At 37.1% G+C, this 20,469-nt stretch overlaps 1 protein-coding gene across 1 annotated transcript in view; it reads right to left on the bottom strand.

The window, feature by feature from the left end:
* Positions 1-646: 646 nt before the first annotated feature.
* LOC127648866 (E3 ubiquitin-protein ligase MARCHF6-like) overlaps positions 647-20,469 on the bottom strand; it is a 32,419-nt gene continuing 12,596 nt past the window's right edge. Inside the window, exons 17-26 of the mRNA XM_052133674.1 lie at positions 20,170-20,270; positions 17,063-17,200; positions 16,651-16,864; positions 16,464-16,533; positions 13,516-13,697; positions 12,978-13,112; positions 12,292-12,381; positions 11,867-11,999; positions 4,236-4,371; positions 647-4,136 (exon numbers count right to left, since the gene is read on the bottom strand). Coding sequence (XP_051989634.1) covers positions 4,049-4,136; positions 4,236-4,371; positions 11,867-11,999; positions 12,292-12,381; positions 12,978-13,112; positions 13,516-13,697; positions 16,464-16,533; positions 16,651-16,864; positions 17,063-17,200; positions 20,170-20,270 — 1,287 coding nt within the window. The 3' untranslated portion in view covers positions 647-4,048. The remainder of the gene's footprint in view (positions 4,137-4,235; positions 4,372-11,866; positions 12,000-12,291; positions 12,382-12,977; positions 13,113-13,515; positions 13,698-16,463; positions 16,534-16,650; positions 16,865-17,062; positions 17,201-20,169; positions 20,271-20,469) is intronic.

The raw sequence follows: 20,469 nt of genomic DNA, 5'->3' as shown, positions 1-20,469 counted from the left end.
CACATTCTGAACATGAGTAATGGTATTAGATGGGGTCACTCGCACTTTGCCAAGCACTGAACAACAAAAGTCAAAGACCTTGTTTGGTCATCGTTTCCATATCCTCTGATCTTCGAGAACTGGATATCATTGTTCCATGTCCACCATTGGTTTCCACAATTATTGTACAGTGTGCACAGCCTAGATCATTTTTATGTCAGTTATCCCATTTTTTTTCTTCACTTGACTTACTCTGTGTGATCCCATCTATGGATGCAGAATCTAGTTGGAGAATTCACCAAAAGTTCAATGTGAAGATGAAGGACTTCCATTGGAGAATGCGGTGTCTGGCATGGGCAAGAGCACAGTTTAGAGACAAGCTTCATAATCTCCTTAGTCTCTGTCTCTCTCTCTCTCTCTCCCTTCACAGTTACATGTGAAGAACAGTAATCTTACTGTCCAAGGAATCAATACTGTATATTTTCCAACTAATGCTGCAAAAATTGGAATCCAAGAATGTGTAACAGTTTAATGAACAATAGTACTACACGTGGCTTACACGGCTGAAGTCTGATCATGCAACAAAGACACTTGCAATTTACAACATTATTATTCTTATCACTTTTATTTTTAAATGACTTTGATACAAGGACATTCACAGTGACTTTCTGCCCTTTGCCTATATTTGACCATAATCCACGATTGGCTCCACGAGCCTAATCACGGGATCAGTGGAAGGTTAATTGGATGCAGTAGGAATAACATGCTCTTGCAGATAAGATGTTTTCTCGTATCCTTTTTTAAAACACTGCTAACAAAGATACCTAATCAAATTTAACTTTGTGTATTAGATCACACTAAGATTGTGGCTTTCTTGCAATATAATACATGGTTTATGTGGATATTGCCAATTTAAACAGACAATTTTACTAATACTTTCGATCAAACAACACCAGAAACAGCACATCCTAGAGGTCATTTGGATAAATTACTCAGGAAAAATTAGCCACCAACTCTGATATCTTAATTCCATAATGGTTAATTCCTAAATGGTGTAGCCTGTTTTATTAGATGTTTCCAAATTTATAATAGTATGTGTGTTAAGCACTATTCCAGTGGTTGAATAATATAATTTGTGCATTAGGGTTGCCTGTAGATCTTATAGCCATTTTGAGTGCTGCCAACCATGAACTGAAGCCAGTTCTTTCTCTAATTTTGACAGGACATTATGTTGCATAACTGTCCACTGTGAGAACTTGTGACTAACCCACAATATCCTGTATATTATGGTTGATAAGGTCCTGAATTTAATTTGGAGTCTTTGAACACACTTGATGCCATTATCATACAGTGAGGGTCAAAAGAACAAAATGACAGTGACATGGACTAGGGCAAATTACTGGAATATGTCTAGTACTGAATGATTATACCCAGAAGCCCAAATGTAAATGGTTTGTGGTAGATACATATACAAATTACAAATCACTGAAAAAACCTGGGCCAATATAAAATTCGGGATAGGTAGGATTATTTTAAGTGATAAGTGTCATTATGATTTCTATCATGGTTTATATTAAAATAAGGTGGAATAATGGCAAGGGGTCACTTGGTCCTTGTCTAGATCACTGTTTTACTAATAAAGACATGGATATGGCATCAAGACAATATTCTATCAAATTCTAGATCCAAAATTGGAATATTAGCTAAGTTCTTTCATCTTTGCAATGACTGTCTCATATAACTCTGATAATTAATTCCCTTCCACCAATCCAGATGTTCCAGACTCATTATTGTGATGAATCAAGGGGTGATATCCTGAGCCATTATCCTACTAAACTTCTTTATATCATCACACTTCCACTGAATATGATGAAAATTTAATTTGAATTGGCACAACCATTTTCAACCATGACTGTACACGGAAAAATAAATGTGTAAAAATAGGACAGTGAATGATTCCACATTACACACATAACATGAAGTTTGATCAAAGAGACAAAAGCACCATAGTACCACACTTTGTGATTTAATATTTGTAATAAAAGCCTTCAACAAAAAAGAAAAAGAAATTTGTCATGTGGATGTAACTGTTACAGCGAGAGCCTCCTGGCAGTTTTTTTTTTTAAACATTCAGAATACTGAGTACTTCTCATACAAAGCTATGAAAAGGAAAGGCTTAGTGAACCAGACACACAATGGTCTTCAGTCTGGGCCACCAATTTTACCTGGATTCTAGCTGAACTTAAAAAAAAAAAAAAAACTTGAGGAAATCGAATCAATGGCTGATCAAACAACAAACTGGTGCCACTAGTTGCACATATAAAAATAGAACATTTTGCCATTCAGAGGAGCTTAAATTATCAAGAAGCATACAGTATCCAGTTTCAGTGTAATAAGATACTATAAGGTCACTTATAGTATCTCAGCACTGATTAACACCATCTCTAATGTCGTCTTAGACTAATTCAGCTGATAATTTTGGAAATCATAAACTTGTAACAGACGTAGCAAATCTGAAAGAGAAAACATACTACGAAAAATGATCCAGAATAATTGAAATGTTACACTATTTACAAACATGCCAGGGCTCCTCCTTGACACAAAACAGACTTCTCTTCTACCAAACTGCAGCAAGTCATAAATCATACATGTTAGTCCAAAATTGTATCAGTTTGATAAATTATGGTGAAATCACATATGAATAAGGATTAAAAAATTTGGTCTAAAGGGTTTCAAAACTATTGCTGCTCTTAAAAGATGTTTCAACACTTTCTTTAAAAAAAGAAATGCAACGACTTTTGTACGTTCCAGAGATACTATGAGAAAGTGTTGCTAGGCCATGGGGAGCATGAGACGGACACACAACAGTCGATATCTTACAACTTGAATGGCAAACAAATATGCTAGCTCAACCACTAATGCAATTAGCACTCTAAATGGTCTTCTAAATTACCAGAAAAGGACTTTTCAGAGATGACGAAGAACTATTAGGCAGAGGTAGGCTTTGTAGCTCATTGTGAGCCATAAACACTACCTTCAAACTCAGCTTCAGCAGCTAGCTGCTGACACTGGGCTTGTATGTTCTTGTGTATGTCAACCAAGTCTGACAGCTTCCTGCGCTAACTGTTTTTGAAACAAAATTCCCTCTTTCCCACATTACAAGGATTAGTGGGTCTTGAGGCATAACCTTTAAAGCCACCTCCAACTTCGTCTATGCACATAAAATTAGGCAGGTTAAAGGGATAGTTCACCCAAAAATGTGAAATAATTTACCCTCATGTTGTTCCAAACCATATGACTTTTCTGTGGAACACAAAATGAGATGTTAGGCAGAATGGAAGCCTTTGTCACCATTCACTTTCATTGCATCTTTCTCCATACAGTGAAAGTCAATGGTGACTGTCTAATAAGTTTAGAACAACATGAGGATGAGTAAATAATGATTTCATTTTGGGAGAAGGATCTCTTCAAAGCATTGAGAAGTTAGGGTAAGACACACTACTGAAAGCATCAAATCAAGCGAGAATCTCTCATTCAAAAACTTAAAAATCATATTCCATTGAAAAATCACAACTAATAAATAAAAAAAAAAAAAATGTACTAATGTGACATCCCAGCTCCATTGTGACCCAGACGTTCATCTGAGAGACATTTCATTCCTGAAGTCTGACAGGCCTCTCCTTAAGGGTAATGAAAAGAACCATGTGGGTTGTCTTACCAATGTACAAAACTCCACAAATAAGATAACAACTAGATTTAATAAATTAATACATATATTTAATGTTATCTTTTTTAGAGTGACATTCTTTTTAATCCATAGTTGGTTGGCTTTAAGGTTTCACTCTTTTCTCCACATTTATATACATGGCTCTTTTGCCCCATTTTGCTGGCAGGGTCAGAGGCCAGAGGTCAGTTTTTAGAGACTTAGTGGACGTGACAGACGTATAGACACACACACATCACAGGTAAGCAGAGAGAACAGGAGAGGAAGGCCCATTAAGTCATTCACGCAACACATGCTCGCTCAGTCAAACACAAAAAATAGTGACTCCAAAGCATTCCCAAGCTTTTACTCCTGCACTGAACTGCTGTGTGTGGTAGTGCTGGGCTTGCCAGCTTTGCGTTCATAGTTTACAAGTCTCTGTCCAACAAGGTACCTGCACGGACAAAGAAAGAACAAGATAAACAAGGCAATCAGTACTGTCATATAAAAAACATATTATGCTTGTAAGAGTTAAACAAAACTCAGAACTCACTTGTCGTTCTTAATGTGCTCATAAAGGCGCTTGAATTGTCGGATTTGAAAAGAGAGGATCCCCATCAGCACCACTACCATCAGGAGGAAGGGATAGATTCTCCTCTGCACCAGATTGTTCATCTCCATAGTGACCCCTAAAAACAAAACAAAATAATTGTGTTTTCAGCCTCAGACGGCAAATCCACAGACTATTTACAGACAAATAATGCATATTGTACATCAAAGTGGAAAGGTTGACAGAAATCACTGCACCGACTGATACAATGAGCACATCTGAAAAATATCAAGTCGCTAGAATTGTCCAAATGCGTGAGGTTCGTGGCATTAGATATTTTGAAAGACGCTGCAAACAAATCCGATTTGGTTCTCGAATGCCATCTTTAGGACTGACTGTCCACACTGTAATTAAATCTGATCCATTTGTTAAGACAAAGTAGTAAATAACCCATATTGTTTGCTAGTAATTGTGCAGAAGTCTCTCATACAGAGTACAACAACAGAGTAGCTGTGAGTTTGGAAAAAGCACAGAAAACTGGAAATGTTGCCTCTCCACCATGAGAAAATGAAACATTCAATGAAATGAATCAACTGAGGCAATTTAAACTTTCATCTATATTTTCCAAAACTACTGACACACTACATAGAGAATAGATATGGGACGATATCAAATTTCTGTATATCGTAAACCAAAACATTGAGTTATATCGTGGCATAACTCAATATTTCGAAATTTGCCACATTGTTTTCTGTCCATGTGATCATAAATTAAATGACCTGTCAAACATCATAATCTGTCTACACTTGATTTTATCCCTACTGAACCTTTTTTCTACAGGGTTCACACAAGGTCCTTGAAATTCAAAGTGCTTGAATTTAGCTTTTAGAAAGTACCTGGAAAATCACCATCACTTTTGATGAAAAGTGCTTGAGATAAACCTCACAAGACCCCTGCGTGACTGCTGTGTGCATTTTCCATTTCCATTTTTTATTTGTAACTAGTAGTACCTAATAAACAATTCAAAATTTTTTATACAAATATCTAGAACAAATAATGCAAATGTTTTCCTAAAAATTACAGGTCCACATATGTGGACAGCAAGACTAAGTTGTGAAAGTTTGAATAACACTTATCTATAGAGAGATTTTTTTCCTCAAATTGTTTGTTGGTTATTCATGTTTTTGAGACATTACAGCAGGGGTGCCCACACTTTTTTGTGTGATGATCTACTTTTAAATGACCAACTCAATAAAGATCTACCAAATAAAAAAAACACAGTTTCATTTAAAATAAGAAAATGCTTGTTGGGACTACTGCATGTATCCCTACATGGAATTCATCTTCTAATTAATAAAAAAAAAAATATATAACAATGTTCAATGTTGATATCATTCAGTTTTAACACTAAACCCAAAACACCTACAGCACAATAGATTACAATAGCCAGGGCATTTACCTTATTCTGATGACGAGTAAATATTGACCAGGCGAGGTTTTGTTTATTCAGTTGCCATGACAACTAGGTTTGCGCGCACACGCCTTCCAAGGACTTCTGAAACAGAGCGCGAAATTGCGATGCTACTGCCCGGATTAGGCAAAACTGTCTGATTCCATTCATGGCAACTGAATAAACAAAACCTCGCCTGGTCAATATTTTCTCATCAAGTGCAAGTCAGACAAAAACTAAAAGAAGGAAAGACATTATATTTATTTGTATTAAAATTTAACAAAAGTACATTTAAATTTTGTGCGATCTACCAGCATTGCCTTTGCGATCGACTGGTAGATCGCGATCGACGTATTGGGCACCCCTGCATTACAGCTTTTGGATAAAACTATTTATTCTCACGGTGAAAATGCACAGTAAACGTATAGGAATATATTTACAACATTTACAAATGTTAATGAATAGAATCGTATTGCACAGTAATAAAATAAAAGTATAACAAAATGTATATTAAAATGAAGCTAAATGATCCACAGATGTGTTAGAGTTGAAAGTTATTAAGTTAACATGTTTTAGTTTTTTCTACTTTTGAGGAAATGTGGTTCGAGTTTCCACATGTGGACTCATGTTTATCAGGGCCACTGCGGTGTGAAAAATGAACAGATTTTTAATGTGGCATATTAAACTAGAGGCTCTCCTCTTTACAACCAAACAGGTTTCAATGAAAAAACTTGATTTCTTACCAGAGGCACTTTTATTGGCCCTGCATCGGTAGGAGCAGTCAAACAGTCATAGCTCGTATCATGAAATTGTATAATATTAATATAATTTTTATTTTGTTTTACAAAAGATACATTTTGATTCTAATATTGAGGACAAACAAATTATTAACCTATTGATACACACCCCATACAAACTATTATAATGACATACCTGAACTTAAATGGTTGTATTTACTGGACCCTTTGTATGTCACCAAACCATTGGTGGCTACAAACCATTTACCATTTACGAGTATGGACACGGTTGTAAAATCTTTTGAAAGACGACACTTCGAGCTTTAAATCAGAATTAATATATGTTGTTATTTTTTTAAGATAGAGAACTATAAAGTTTATAGTAATGGAAATATTTTGTGCTGAACATGTTTTTATAATAACAAAAAACAATAATAAAGACAACCCAGAAATACAATGTTCTCAATGCCACAAGTCTAAAGAAGTTATGTTTCAAATTTGGAGCTGATCTAACAAAAATTGAGGTTCCTACAAGCTTTTTTCTCTGTAAAATCGCTGGAAGGGTACAGAGTAAAATTAAGGCTCCGCCTCTCAAAGTCAACACAATCTCTGACGTTACTTCTTGGCTATTATGAATGAAACTGCGCTGCATTTTTTTAAAATAGACTTTGGAGACAGGCTCGTTTGTTTATAAGACTCTAATATATAAGGTAATATACAGTTTTACATCATGAATGCTGCTCAGGTTGCATAGTTTGTTGAAGAACAATGACGAAGGGTAATTCTTTCAGGTGAGATCTCATGTAAACAATGGAGAATATATACATTTTTCTCAGATTTATCATTTATGGACAAAAAGTGCTATTGGACATTTTTCAATGAATGCTTGTCATGGACAATTGACCCAAGTGTGGCGAACTGGATTCATCTGGCGATTGCGATTTCATAATAAATGTATGAAGTCCTGTTTTGATATTGCATGTTTTCATTTGTACTCCTGGCACAAATAAATAAATTGCGATTTCTGGAGCATTGCTATCGTGAAACATAGATCGGATATCAATGTTGAACCCTTAAACCTTTGAAAAGATGTATCATTTGTTAACATTAATTACATTTATAGACAGTAAATTATATATTAAATGTAAACAGAGTGACGTCACCACCGAGTGCGAACGAATGCGTATCAACAGGTTAAAATATAAATATACACTTTCCACACTTTTTTCAGGAGAGATTTTGTTCAGTTCTACTGCTTGTTCTGCACCTGATCAGTCTGAATGTTGCCCACTATTTTTGAAAGTTATTTTATTTGAATTACTTGTGATCTTTTCATATAGAGAAAGGTATGAGCATTTATATTGTGCATTAAAAAACTTTATTTTGATGAGAAATTATAAAAAGCATTTTGCTAAAACATTGTTTCAGAAAATAACGTTTTCTGTAATATTTGGTCATTTAAATGTGATTATATCGAATCGAGATTACATTGAATCTTGAACCTCATATTGTATATCGAACCGAATCGTGTGATAACCATATCATCCCTAAAAGAGAACTCCCATAGTTTTCTTAGATGCATCACATTATGAATAATAATAATAATAATAATAATATAAACTAACAGAAATCAAATCAGACAGTTCAGATGCATATCAAAAAATATTATTTTAATCTAGAGCTGTCGAAATAAACACGTTAATGCATGCGATTAATTCATGTTTAAAGTTTGATTTATTTAATATTTTTATTTGGTCAACACTAGAGGTCGACCGATTAATCGGCCGATTTTTTGCATTTTTTTACATAATCGCATCGGCCAATATCCAAGTACATCAAGCCGATTATTAGGCAGGCGCATCTGTGGGCAGCCTAGTGTTGTTGTGGAACACGTGTTCGAGGCACGCTGCCCCTAGAGTCATTTTCCAGCAGAGTGAGCAGACCTCATCCAGTGCCTAAGGCAGGAGCTAAGTTCCTTGGAGAAAACGGTAAGGATTAAATTTGTATAACTCCTTTATATTTAATTAAAAACTTTTGATATGTTACTGACAACTTCAAGAAAAAACGCGACAAGCGCGATAGCGTAGTTGAAGTTGCATTATCACAGCAGAAGGGTTGCTATCATGTCACAATAAGTAAGCAAGAATTTTGCAATTACAGACAGTGAATCTGAGACTTTTATTTGTTCTGTTTGTGTGCCTTATATTTGAGAGGGTTGTCACTCAATGCAGAGAAATAAGTAATAAAAAAGACAACAACGCACTATAGGCTATTGAAGGACTGGCTTTGGTAAGCTCTGACGTTATCGGTTCTGCTGTCGGTACTGGAGAAATTAAGAAAATAAATGTATTATTGCTATAAAGAGAAAGTTATTTTATCTCGCCAGCCATTTCTATGTATAATAATATGAAACCATTTGTCTGTGATGCAATTTAGCTATTCGCAGTGAGAGAGAGAGAGAGAGAGAGCTCACGCGGTGCCACAGCGAGCACAACACTGTCAATGAGTGACAGAACTAAACATTCAAACGTAGCCTGGTTACACTTTAGATCTGTGATATTAGTCTGATTTTATTTTAGATTTCGCCTTTCCAAAGATTATAAAAAGAATATTTATACATAAGCCGCATTCTGTCTAGCACACTTCCTTCCCTTCACAGCGGTGCACTGACATTTCTCCCTAAAACTCAAACTTAACGTCAGAATCAGCACGATCGGTGATTGTTGTAAAATGCAGTCTAGCTACTATTGCTAAATTGCGGGACGCGTTTAATAATAAAAACATTAAAAGATATATATATATATATATATATAAAAAAGAACAGTTAAGAATATCGTTGAAGTACCGGATCGATAAGCAGTATCGGTCAGAGTAGTAATACCATTAACGATACCATCCCTAGTTATGCCTGTGCTTCTCTTGGATGCTCTGAATATTGGATTACGTGTCTGGATTGCCCCTTAATTAAAGCTGCATTTGGATCTCAACCTTCGTGTCTCGGAGCAATTCGTAACACCTGCTTTGTTTATTTAATATATTTGTTATACATTATTTATACAATATGTTTTTACATTACACTTTTTAAGTCTACAAGTGCAGATTGGTCAAGTGTTCAATAAATGTATTTGTTGAGAAATGTTGTCTAAAGTAATTATTTGTGTTACATTTTATCTTTCAAATAAAAGGTTAAAAACAAGCACACATCAGCCAAATATCAACCAAAATAAATCGGCAGCATTAATCGGTCATCAGCCGACCCGGATTTCAAAAGATCGGCATCGGTCGACCTCTAGTCAACACATTGACCAATTTGACATTAAATTCTGACATTTTATTCAGCCCTGTGTGAATTCTAAACACTGGTTGGAATAGGGCAGAATCTTTGCGCTGTGTCCGGGGACATTATTACACACACCACAGCGATTCCATGTCAATGATCAAGTGATGAGAAAGTAACTCTTAATCATATTTTTTTTTCTTGGTCAGAAAAAGACACAATGTGTTATGCCTGTAATCAAGTGGATCCTTTTGGATATGAAGGATCTAAAGATCTAAATTGAGTTTTTAATGGCAACCTGAGTGTTTGCGACTTCAAGAGAGAAAACATGCATCTGTGTTGCACTTAATTTGTTTCTTTGACTCCTTCATATTACTTACATATTTATTCAATTCTTTATATATTTATATATTCTTTTTATATTGTTCCTTGCAATGCATTATAATTTCTGCTTAATCTTATGTTGTTTACGATATTGTCTTCACAAGTTAGAGATAAGGAGTTGCCTCCATTTCAAGGTGTTCAATGTCACAGGATGATGTTGTGAAGCAGTAATTTTCCATTGTCTTTGATTGGTATAATAACACTAGTTTTTGTGCTGGTCAGAAAAAAATCAGACTGAGCATTGAGACATACGCATATAAGATTATTAAATAAATTCTGCAAATTTTTACCATCACTTTGTCTCCTATGTTCTGCTATATTCCCCTATTGCCTATACCTAGCTCTTACTTAAAGGTGCGGTAAATTATTTTTTCATGAAAAGGTATGCAAAACAAATGTCCCTGAAAGCAAATAAGTGGCGTGAGATATCTCACTAGTCTCTGTGGTGGCACTGGACTCTGTAACCAGTGTCTGAGGTCTCTGATGATTTTTGCCTTTCAATCATTCTCTGCATTCTCGTAATTGTAGCAAATTATTGAGGCATAATAAAATTATGCCATTTTGCTTCTAGCAGTTGAGGACGCCAATTTGATGCTGTTGTTTAACAACCGTTCCTGCCTGATGTCGGTCTCAAATCTCATTTGGTATCTTTGGAGCACAGGGTTTTGGAAAGGGGGGCCATGGCTAATCCAACAGTTCAAGACTGTTTTAAGACCAGTAAAAGCAGTGGCAGTAATAGTTGAAAAATAGTTGCGTAAAAGGAAATTTAAGATCAAAGTGCGGAAAGGGTTTTTATTTGGTGGGAGGCTAATAACATTTGAAAAGCATGGGCAAAAATCCAAAGAATCAACAGAGAAATAGTAATAAGATGATCGGTGCTAAAAGATAAGTGTGAGAGATTTAAAGCTCAGCTTGAAGAGAAGGCTAAAGTAATTTGTATGGAAAAGAGTGTTGAGAAAGTAAAGTAAAGTTTGTGTTTTGTTAAAGAGTAGAAGGTCCTAAATGCATGTACAGATAAAGTCAGAAACTAACATACTTTGGTTGAAGTCATTACAACACATTTTTTAAGTACTCCACAGATTTCATATTAGCAAACTATAGTTTTGGCAAGTTGTTTAGGACATCTACTTTGTGCATGACAATCATTTTTCCAACAATTGTTTACAGACAGATTTTCACTTTTAATTGACTATATCACAATTCCAGTGTGTCAGAAGTTTACATTCACTAAATTAACTGTGCATTTAAGCAGCTTGGAAAATTCCAGAAAATTATTTCAAGGTAATTAGCCATTTAGCTTCTGATAGGCTAATTGGAGGCACCCACTAGGCTGTTTTTGGAATAGTTCTTTGAAATACAATGTAAATTCAAATTTCAAGTGTTTTGGTCATTGTTGACTAGTTTTTAAAGAAGGTTAAAAACATTACTTGAAACAATCACTAAGAAAAGTTGATTGGTTGGTAAATTTATTGGTAAAATATAGACTAACATGGGTATCTGCTCTTACATTAGTTCCATTAATATCTGTTCAGTTAATAAAGATCTGAGTTCATCAAAAGTTGAACAATGTCGTTATAGGATTCTGATATGACGTGTTGCATGGTTTGGAATAAAGCTGTAAAAAATGATCCAAAATGGATTTAGGATTCATGAATATTATCCCTAGCATGATAAGGATTTCGTTACCAACTGTTAATTCAGACTTAGTTCTTCATCAAAAGCTAGAAATGGATGTTTACAAGGATAGACAAAAATTGAGAGACTCAGAGCTCTAACAAATGCTTACCAATGAGGGGGATGATGCCTACAGCGATCACATAGGGGATGCAGAGAGAAAGTAGCAGCACAGCAATGACCGGTGCAGCTAGCTTCCTGATGATAAAATGAAGGTCAATGTTCCGGATTCCATTGGCATACACCTGGAGAAGAGTGGAAAAAATCATCCATTTAGCATGTGTCTACAGTGAACCTGGAGTGGTGATGCACAGGGCTGTTAATCAGAAGGTCACAGGTTCTAACCCCACGGCCACCACCATTGTGTCCTTGAGCAAGGCACTTAACTCCAGGTTGTTCCGGGGGGATTGTCCCTGTAATAATTGCACTGTAAGTCGCTTTGGATAAAAACGTCTGCCAAATGCATAAATGTAAATGTGAACCACTCCAGATGGGTAATAAAACAATGGATTTTGAGAACCATGATAGTCAACTAACCTGCTCAATAACTGTCTTCAGCCACCACTGGGGACCCATGAGGGTGATGGCAGCAATGATTTTGGCATGTAGCACTCCTAAGGCCCAGTCCTTAATGATGAGAGAGAGAAAAAAAAAAAAAGTCAATACTCTTGCTGTCCTCCTATGACATGGTCATACGTCTATGCCCCACTAAGTACTTTTGGAAATAATGTTTACAAAGCGATTTGCAGGTCAATATAAATTTTGTAAAATGTGTTTGCTGTTGGCTTGGCTGTTGTAAATCTAAGCAACGTCTTATCCAGTACATCATTTACATTCTTCATTAGCTCAAATAGAGCACAGTTCAAGCTCAAAAAGGAAAGCTAGGTCAGATCAATACAGACACACAGCAGACATGTCAGTTGAGAATAATGCTTCTCAGTTAATGCTCTTTTGAACTGTATTTGTGGAGAACCAAAACTAGTGATAAAAATCTGTTGATTGACAGGCCACATAAGTGATGTGAACAGTGTTTCCTACACAATTGTTTTTTTTGCAGCAGCGAAGCTCCCACAACTAGATGGAAAACCGATTACTCATAGTTGGTGTTTTGAATAATTTATTAAAAGAACTGGCTCAAGAGTGAATTAGAATTTATTAATTGTAATCATCAAAATATTTCCTCCAAACAACATGACGAGCAGTACCTAATAATTGTGCTTTACCTGCCAGGGGTAGTACAGGGGTGTCTGATCCAGTGGCACTCTAAGAGGAGCTACAATCACCAGCTCAAAAAGTAGCCCCAAGAGCAGAGGAATCACTCCAGCGAGCAGCACAGCCACAACGAGTGTCTTCACGATCTGAATTGACACAAACTTTAAGTCCGCAACAGGGCTCAGCTTTGCATTTCATATCAAAAGTAAAAAAATTACAAAAAAAGCAAAGTGACTATCACTGCCATTAAACCTGGTGTGACACATATTTAAATATACTGGCATGTGAATGAACTACTGCTAAAGTAAAGATTTTCAGCTAATAACTTTTTTTAGTCTTGTCCTCACAGTCCCCATTCTTTTTCATTACATGGAAACGAGCAGGGTGAGTAAATTATATAGGCTGAGAAAATAAACATTCCTCAAAGTTTAAATAGCGATAAATCAGATGCAAAACTCCTCTAAATTACTTGGAACTCAACTGTATCTTTCCTTTAATTTTTCAGGAGAACTTCTAGAGCCACAAAGAGAACTGATTTGCATTCAGTACCATAAGAGTCCACTCCTGGACTTTCTGCAAGATGATTCTGCGGCCCTGAGGCATCCAAGCCAGCAGCACCGTGAGCGCTCTGATGGACAGCCAGCACACATACAGCCCACATGCTGCAGTGTACAGCTCATGGATCTTCGCACTGCCCGTCCAGAAGGACATCAGCCAACGGCCTGTGAACACTGAGATAAATAGGTGAACAGCAGTTAAATACAATTTGTGAGATAGTACCATCTGAAAGCATACACCTCAAAATGGAAATCGAGCAAAACAATTTAGGTGTTAGTCAAGCATGTCATAAAATAGTGATACATCAATAATTGATTGGCACATTATTTTATCAATATACAGTGCCGTGAAAGTATTTGCCCCATCCTGATTTCTTCTGTATTTGTGTATATCTCTAAATAGTTTCAAATATTCAAACAAAATCTAACATAAAACAAAGGCAATCTAAGAAAAAAAAAGTATTTGCCCATAGTTACTAAATCCCCAAATCTATGAAACTGCATTCATAATGGCATTCAGCTGGACTAGACACACACAGGCCTGATTACTGCCAGTCCTGTTAAATCAAATCAATACCAAAATAGAACTTTTTCAGCAGCATGAAGTTGGCTAAAAGGTCTCACCCAGTAGCACAATATACCAAGGTCGAGAGAAATTCCAGAAATTATTGATTGACATACATCAGTGTGGGAAGGGTTACAAAGCGATTTCAAAGACTCTGAGACTCTAAAGGACCACAGTGAGTGACATTATCTCAAACAGAGAAAACTTGGCACAGTAGTGAAACTTCCCAGATGTGGCCAACCTTCAAAAATTCCTCTAAGAGCACAGTGACAACTCATCCAGAAGTCACAAAAAAGCCAAGGATAACATCCAAGGAACTGCAGGCCTCTCTCGCATCAATAAAGGTCACTGTTCATGACTCCACTATCAGAAGGACACTGGCCAAAAATGGCATCCATGGAAGAGTGGCGAGGCAAAAATCACTGCAAACCCAGAAGAACATTAAGGCTCATGTGAATTTTGCCAAAAGACACCTTGATGATCCACAAACCTTTTGGGAGAATGTTGTGTGGATAGATGAGTTGAAAGTGGTACTGTTCGGAGGACAATGGTCCCATTACATTTGGCGTAAATCAGATTAAAACACAATTCCACAAAAAGAACATCATACCTACGGTCAAGAATGGTGGTGGTAGTGTGGGGATGCTTTGCTGCTTCAGGGCCAGAGTGACTTGCAATAATTGAGGGAAACATGAATTCTGCTCTCTACCAAAAAATCCTAAAGGAGAACATCCGGTCATCAGTCCGTGATTTGAAGCTCAACTGGATTATGCAGTAAGACAATGATCCACAGGACAGGAGTAAGTCCACCTCTGAATGGCTCAAAAGAAGCAAAATGTAAGTTTTGGTGTGGTCTAGTTAAAGTCCTGACTTGAACCCGATTGAGATGCTATGGCAGGATCTTAAAGGGGCAGTTCATACTCAAAAACCCTCCAATGTGGCTGAACTAAAGCAGTTCTGCAAAGAAGAGTGGGCCAAAATTCCACCACAGCGTTGTGAAAGACTGATCTTTCACAACTGATGGGGAGGCTGTGACTCAGGTGGTAAAGCGGGTTGTCCACTAATCACAGGGTTGGTGGTTAAATTCCCAGCCCACATGACTCCACATGCTGAAGTGTCCTTGGGCAAGACGCTGAACCCCTAGTTGCTCCCAATGGCAGGCTAGCGCCTTGCATGGCAGCTCTGCCGTCATTGGTATGTGAATGGGACGCAGTGTAAAGCGCTTTGAATACTGCTAAGGTTAAAAAGGCGCTATATAAGTGCAGACCATTTACCATTTGATCTCCAGTTATCGGAAGCGTTTGGTTGCAGTTGTTGCTACTAATGGTGGCACAACCATCTTTTAAGTTCAAGGGGGCTGTTAAGTTTTCACATGGGTGACATAGGTCTTGGATAACTTTTTTTTAAAAAATTTTTTATTAAAGCAAAAAATCTTTTGAAAACCTTTTGGGTTTACTCAGGTTGCCTTTTTGTTTTGTTTTTTACATCTCATCTGAAGATCTAAAAACATTTAGTTTGAAAAATACACAAACAGAAGAAATCAGGATGGGGCAAATAATTTTCCACAGCACTATATTTTTAAGGCATCGATATGTTAACATTAGCAGACATCTAAATTAAAAGTCTAATTTGCACGTTTTCCAATTCACCCAGTTGGGCTTCTGTTGAATGTCTGGCGTAATAACGTTGGAAGACCACAAGGGGGTGATATAACATTTACTGCAGCAGGTCGAAAGACTATGGTATTGTAAGGTATTTTAGAGCTCCTTGCAACGGACACATACACACAAATTCTTCAAGAATGAAAGTTACATTAATGAGTTTGCAGGTTAGTATATGAAACTGGTTTAACTGCGAAAACTGAATGATTACAAATTATTATGCAATTTCTATGTATGTATCTTCGAAGAGGTTTAATTCAAGCTGTCAAACCACAAAATGACGTACTTGTAACAGAAAATACAAGTATAGGCTATATGAAAGGTGCACAAACACAATATATATTATATATACATCCACTGATGGCTAGAGTAAATAATCTTTCTCCTTTTAAATTCAACCCAGTTCATTATCATGGAAAACTATGAGACTGCATGTCCCTCATAGAAAATAATTATTTCGAATTTTAGAACGTGCCATGTCCTTCACCAGTTGGTCACCGGAAGGTAAGGGGGTAAAGGGGGTTGGTGTGCAACCCCCTTTAATTTATTCTGGTGCTCATTCTTTACCAAAGTGGTGTTGAGAAATATGTTTGGAAACACAGACTATTGTGTAATAGTTTATATCTGAAAAAAATTCCAATATATATCGATAATCAACTGGAAAATCTTCTGATTATATATATATATATGTATATATATTCGTTGATCTCTCACCTGGTAACGTGAGACACACTAAGCTGGCCAAAAGCAGTGTCACACACATGAACAGTATTAGCAATACGATCTACAGGGAGCAAAACAAAAAAAATTTTAAACATCAATTTGTAAACATTGAGATATTTTCCACTTTTATATCCAGAATGTTGGCTGAAGAATACAAGACCAAGACTGAGAGTGATACCCTTAGAGGGAATTTCATGGGGCGGTGATAGGGCTGAAAGCCTACTGGGCCACCCTGCTGCAGTATGGCCTGATGGGCAGCATGCAGCCCCTCTCCCACCAATGGGATGGCGTTGTTACGGGGCTGTTGCTGGTTGTTGGCCTGCTGGTTGGCATGCTGGTTGGCATTGTTTTCGTTGTCTTCCTGGTCTCCCAGCAAATAAGAGTGAAAGTCTCTGAAAGTTGTGGAACAAAATCCAGTTCCAACAATACAAATGTTTTAAGGGCAAAATTAAGAAATAATCAACTCCTTTTCCAATGTGTTATGTGCAGCTGTCTAACATAAGAAATATATAACTTAGATTTTATATATTCAGTACATGGACGATCACAGATGCTATAAGTTGTTTGAGAAAAAGGCATGAAAGACTCACAGTAAGTAGCCTGCAGTCACTGTCCAGGCTCTAACCAGACCTTTGAGCCACTGCCGTGTATGTCCCTGTTCCAACAAAGCAGGAAGAACAACCTGCAGCAACAGCAACTCCAGAGATAACTCACTGACTGGAGCATCACTGAGAAAAAAAGGAGAGAGAACAATTATGTATTTTCATTTTTGTATAAAAAAAAAAATGGTTTTGTGGTTTATCTTCAGCAATTGTAAAGGATTTTGAACAAGGAACACATACAGAACAAGATATTGTGTAGCGTGGCTTAATTTTTTAATTAAGCTATGCACAAACAGTATTTTGTATCTTTCGTATCTGATTTCCAGCATAGAAAAAGAATTATAAATATGGCTGCAAGCAGCGATGATTTGCCCAAACACAATAGGTCCATTTACACCCTGTGGTTTTCGGAAAACAAATAAATATAAGCATTTGAGTTTATTCTAAACAATTTGGTAAATATAAGAGTATTTTAAAGTCTGTTGTAAGAGCCACAATTCCTGCTGTCAGGTAGTGGCGCTATGACCATGACCAAAATAGTCACATCCATGTGATTAGCCCCAAAGACTAAACATCTTCTAAATTTTGATTTAAATTACACATTGCTCACACAGAAGATAAGACACTTCCTGTTTCCCATTTTTCACAATTAATGCCTCGACGTGGCAACACCGTTCGATATATCAAAAATGTGTTCACAATTTAGTATCTTCAATGTCTTGGCATAATGCTGTATAAATGTGGTGACAGTCTCATGAATCCCCTAGGGGGACTATTTAAAAGTTCAGAGACTGCAATATTAAAAAAATAAATAAATAAAAAATAGCGATAACATTCTGAGATGTGGGTTGGCGTCATTTTGGCGGCACGAGGGGGACCTACACAATACTAGGCAGGTGGTTTTATTGTTGTGGCTGATCATTGTATAATACACATGCACACGCTTCATTGGCCCTGGCACAAAATAACCAGCAAACATATTTCACTAATCATATAGCAGCACCTAGGAAAGTGTGAACGAGTACTAGTCAGGTGAAATCACTATTCTGATTGGATTATTAGAGCAGACTGATTGCTATAAAAGGAGGGAAGAAGTGCCTCCAATCATTGTGTTCTTGTTAGCAATGGTTACCTCTAAAGGAAGACATGCAGCCATCATTGCTTTGCATCAAAATGGACTCACATGTAAGGAAATTGCGGCAAAGAATATTGCACCTGAAAGAACAATTTACCGGATCATCAAGAACTTCAAGGAGAGAGATTTAAGTGCAGTGAAGGTGGCTTGAGGATTTTCCAGCAAGCACCAGGACAGTCTCCTCCTGAGGATTCAGCTACGGAATCGTGTCACCACCAGTGCAGAGCTTGCTCAAAATTGGCAGCAGGTTGGTGTCAGTGCATCTGCATGCACAGTGTGGCGAAGACTTTTGGACAATGGCCTGGTGTCAAGAAGGGCAGCAAAGAAGCCACTTCTCTCCAAGAAAAACTTGAAGGACAGACTGAAATTCTGCAGTAAGTACAAGGATTGGACAGCAGAAGACTGGTGCAAAGTAATTTTCTCTGAAGAAGCCCCCTTCCTACTGTTTGGTACATCTGGAAAATTGATAGCCCGGTGAAGAAAAGGTGAACGCTACAATGAGTCCTGTGTCGTGCAAACATTGAAGCATCCTGAGACCATCCATGTGTGGGGTTTCTTTTCATCCACAATTCTCTCACAATTCTGCCCAAAAACACTGCCATGAATAAAGAATGGTATCAAAGCATCCTGCAAGAGCCATGAATAAAGAATGGAATCAAAGCATCTTGCAAGAGCAACTTCTTCCAACGATCCAGGAGCAATTTGGTGATGATCTGTGCATTTTCCAGCATGATGGAGCACCATGTCACAAGGCAAGAGTGATAATGAAGTTAGCTCATGATCATTACATTAAAATTTTGGATCCATGGCCAGGCAAATCCATGGACCTTAATCCAATAGAGAACCTGTGGTCAATCCTCAAAAGGCGAGTGGACAAGCAGAAGCCCACAAATTGTGATCAACTACGAGCACTAATGGATCGCCATCAGTCAGGATTTGACACAGAAACTGATATTCAGCATGCCAGAGCGAATTGCAGAGGTCATGAACAAGGGTCAACATTGTAAATATTGACTCTTTGCATATATTGAATGTCTTTGCCAATAAAAGTCTTTAAAACGTATTAAATACTTCTCATTGTTTTCCAGTATACCATAGAAACATGTGAAAAAATAAATCTACAAATACTGAAGCAGCAACATTTGCAAAACACAAACTTTGTCACTGCCAATACTTTTGGCCAAGGCTGTACATACACATACACACACACACACACACACACACACACACACACAGTATCGTTGTCTGCATTTTCCATTAAAGTGCAACCATCATCTCTCTCTGCTATCAGAACAATATTTAAAAGTCCTCCACCCTTATGCAACCCTTATTTAACCACCCTTATTTGAAGGCCTCTTTCCACAGAAGTGAGAGTCAGTGCCCCATACAAACACTACAACTGTTCAAAGTGCTCTCATAGTGATGAACAAAGTAGTGCACTGCTTTGAAGCCAGCAGGGTTATATAGGGTAACTCAGCTGGGAAACACAGAGAGACACCAGGCTTGTCTGAAGTGTGGTGAGGAGTGAAGGGACATTAAATGGCATTAATTGTCATGGACACTATAATAACTCTTTAGCTCTCTGCAGGATCAGACTATAGTAATACTCTACTGGGAATGATGACATCAGGTGTAACAAACCTGCCAAATGATGCAACAGCCCACCAGACACTACAGAGAGTCCTGACACTCATTAGGTAACGATGCAAAGGTCTGCCATGACAACAATACTTACCACTTCATATTAACAGCCCTTTCTTTTAGCCATGATGTCACATCAAGAAAGAACTTTGCTACTTCTGCTTGTTATCTCTGACCAGAGGCATACAGGAAAATGAGCAAATCCACCAAACAACTCTCATCTTAGAGCTCTGAATTGGTTTACATAGTACATACAATAATAACAAGGACCATTAAGTTTTAAGACTAACAGAATGAGGTGGTAATACAGTTTATTTACCTATAAAGCATCACATTGTAGGGAAGAAATGAAGGGAAGATGTGTTTGATTATCCGGATCGGAAGCCACAACATGAGGAGAACGATTGATCCAAACACTACCTGAGAGAAAAATAAATAAAAGCCTTTTAAATTCAAAGTATACATCAAATAGGTGTCTGAAAAGGAGTTTCAGCATAGAGTTGCAGGAATAAGTATGTAAACCAATGGATTTATCAGGATCTGATCAACAATAGACCAACACGTTCTACTTAAATAACACAATGACTGGCTGACTCTCGATTGACAGAATTAACCTCTA

The sequence above is a fragment of the Xyrauchen texanus genome, chromosome 9 (assembly GCF_025860055.1).
Source record: "Xyrauchen texanus isolate HMW12.3.18 chromosome 9, RBS_HiC_50CHRs, whole genome shotgun sequence".
NCBI lineage: Eukaryota > Metazoa > Chordata > Actinopteri > Cypriniformes > Catostomidae > Xyrauchen > Xyrauchen texanus.
Note: the sequence above shows the minus strand (reverse complement) of the source record. Positions and strands in the feature narration are given on the sequence as shown.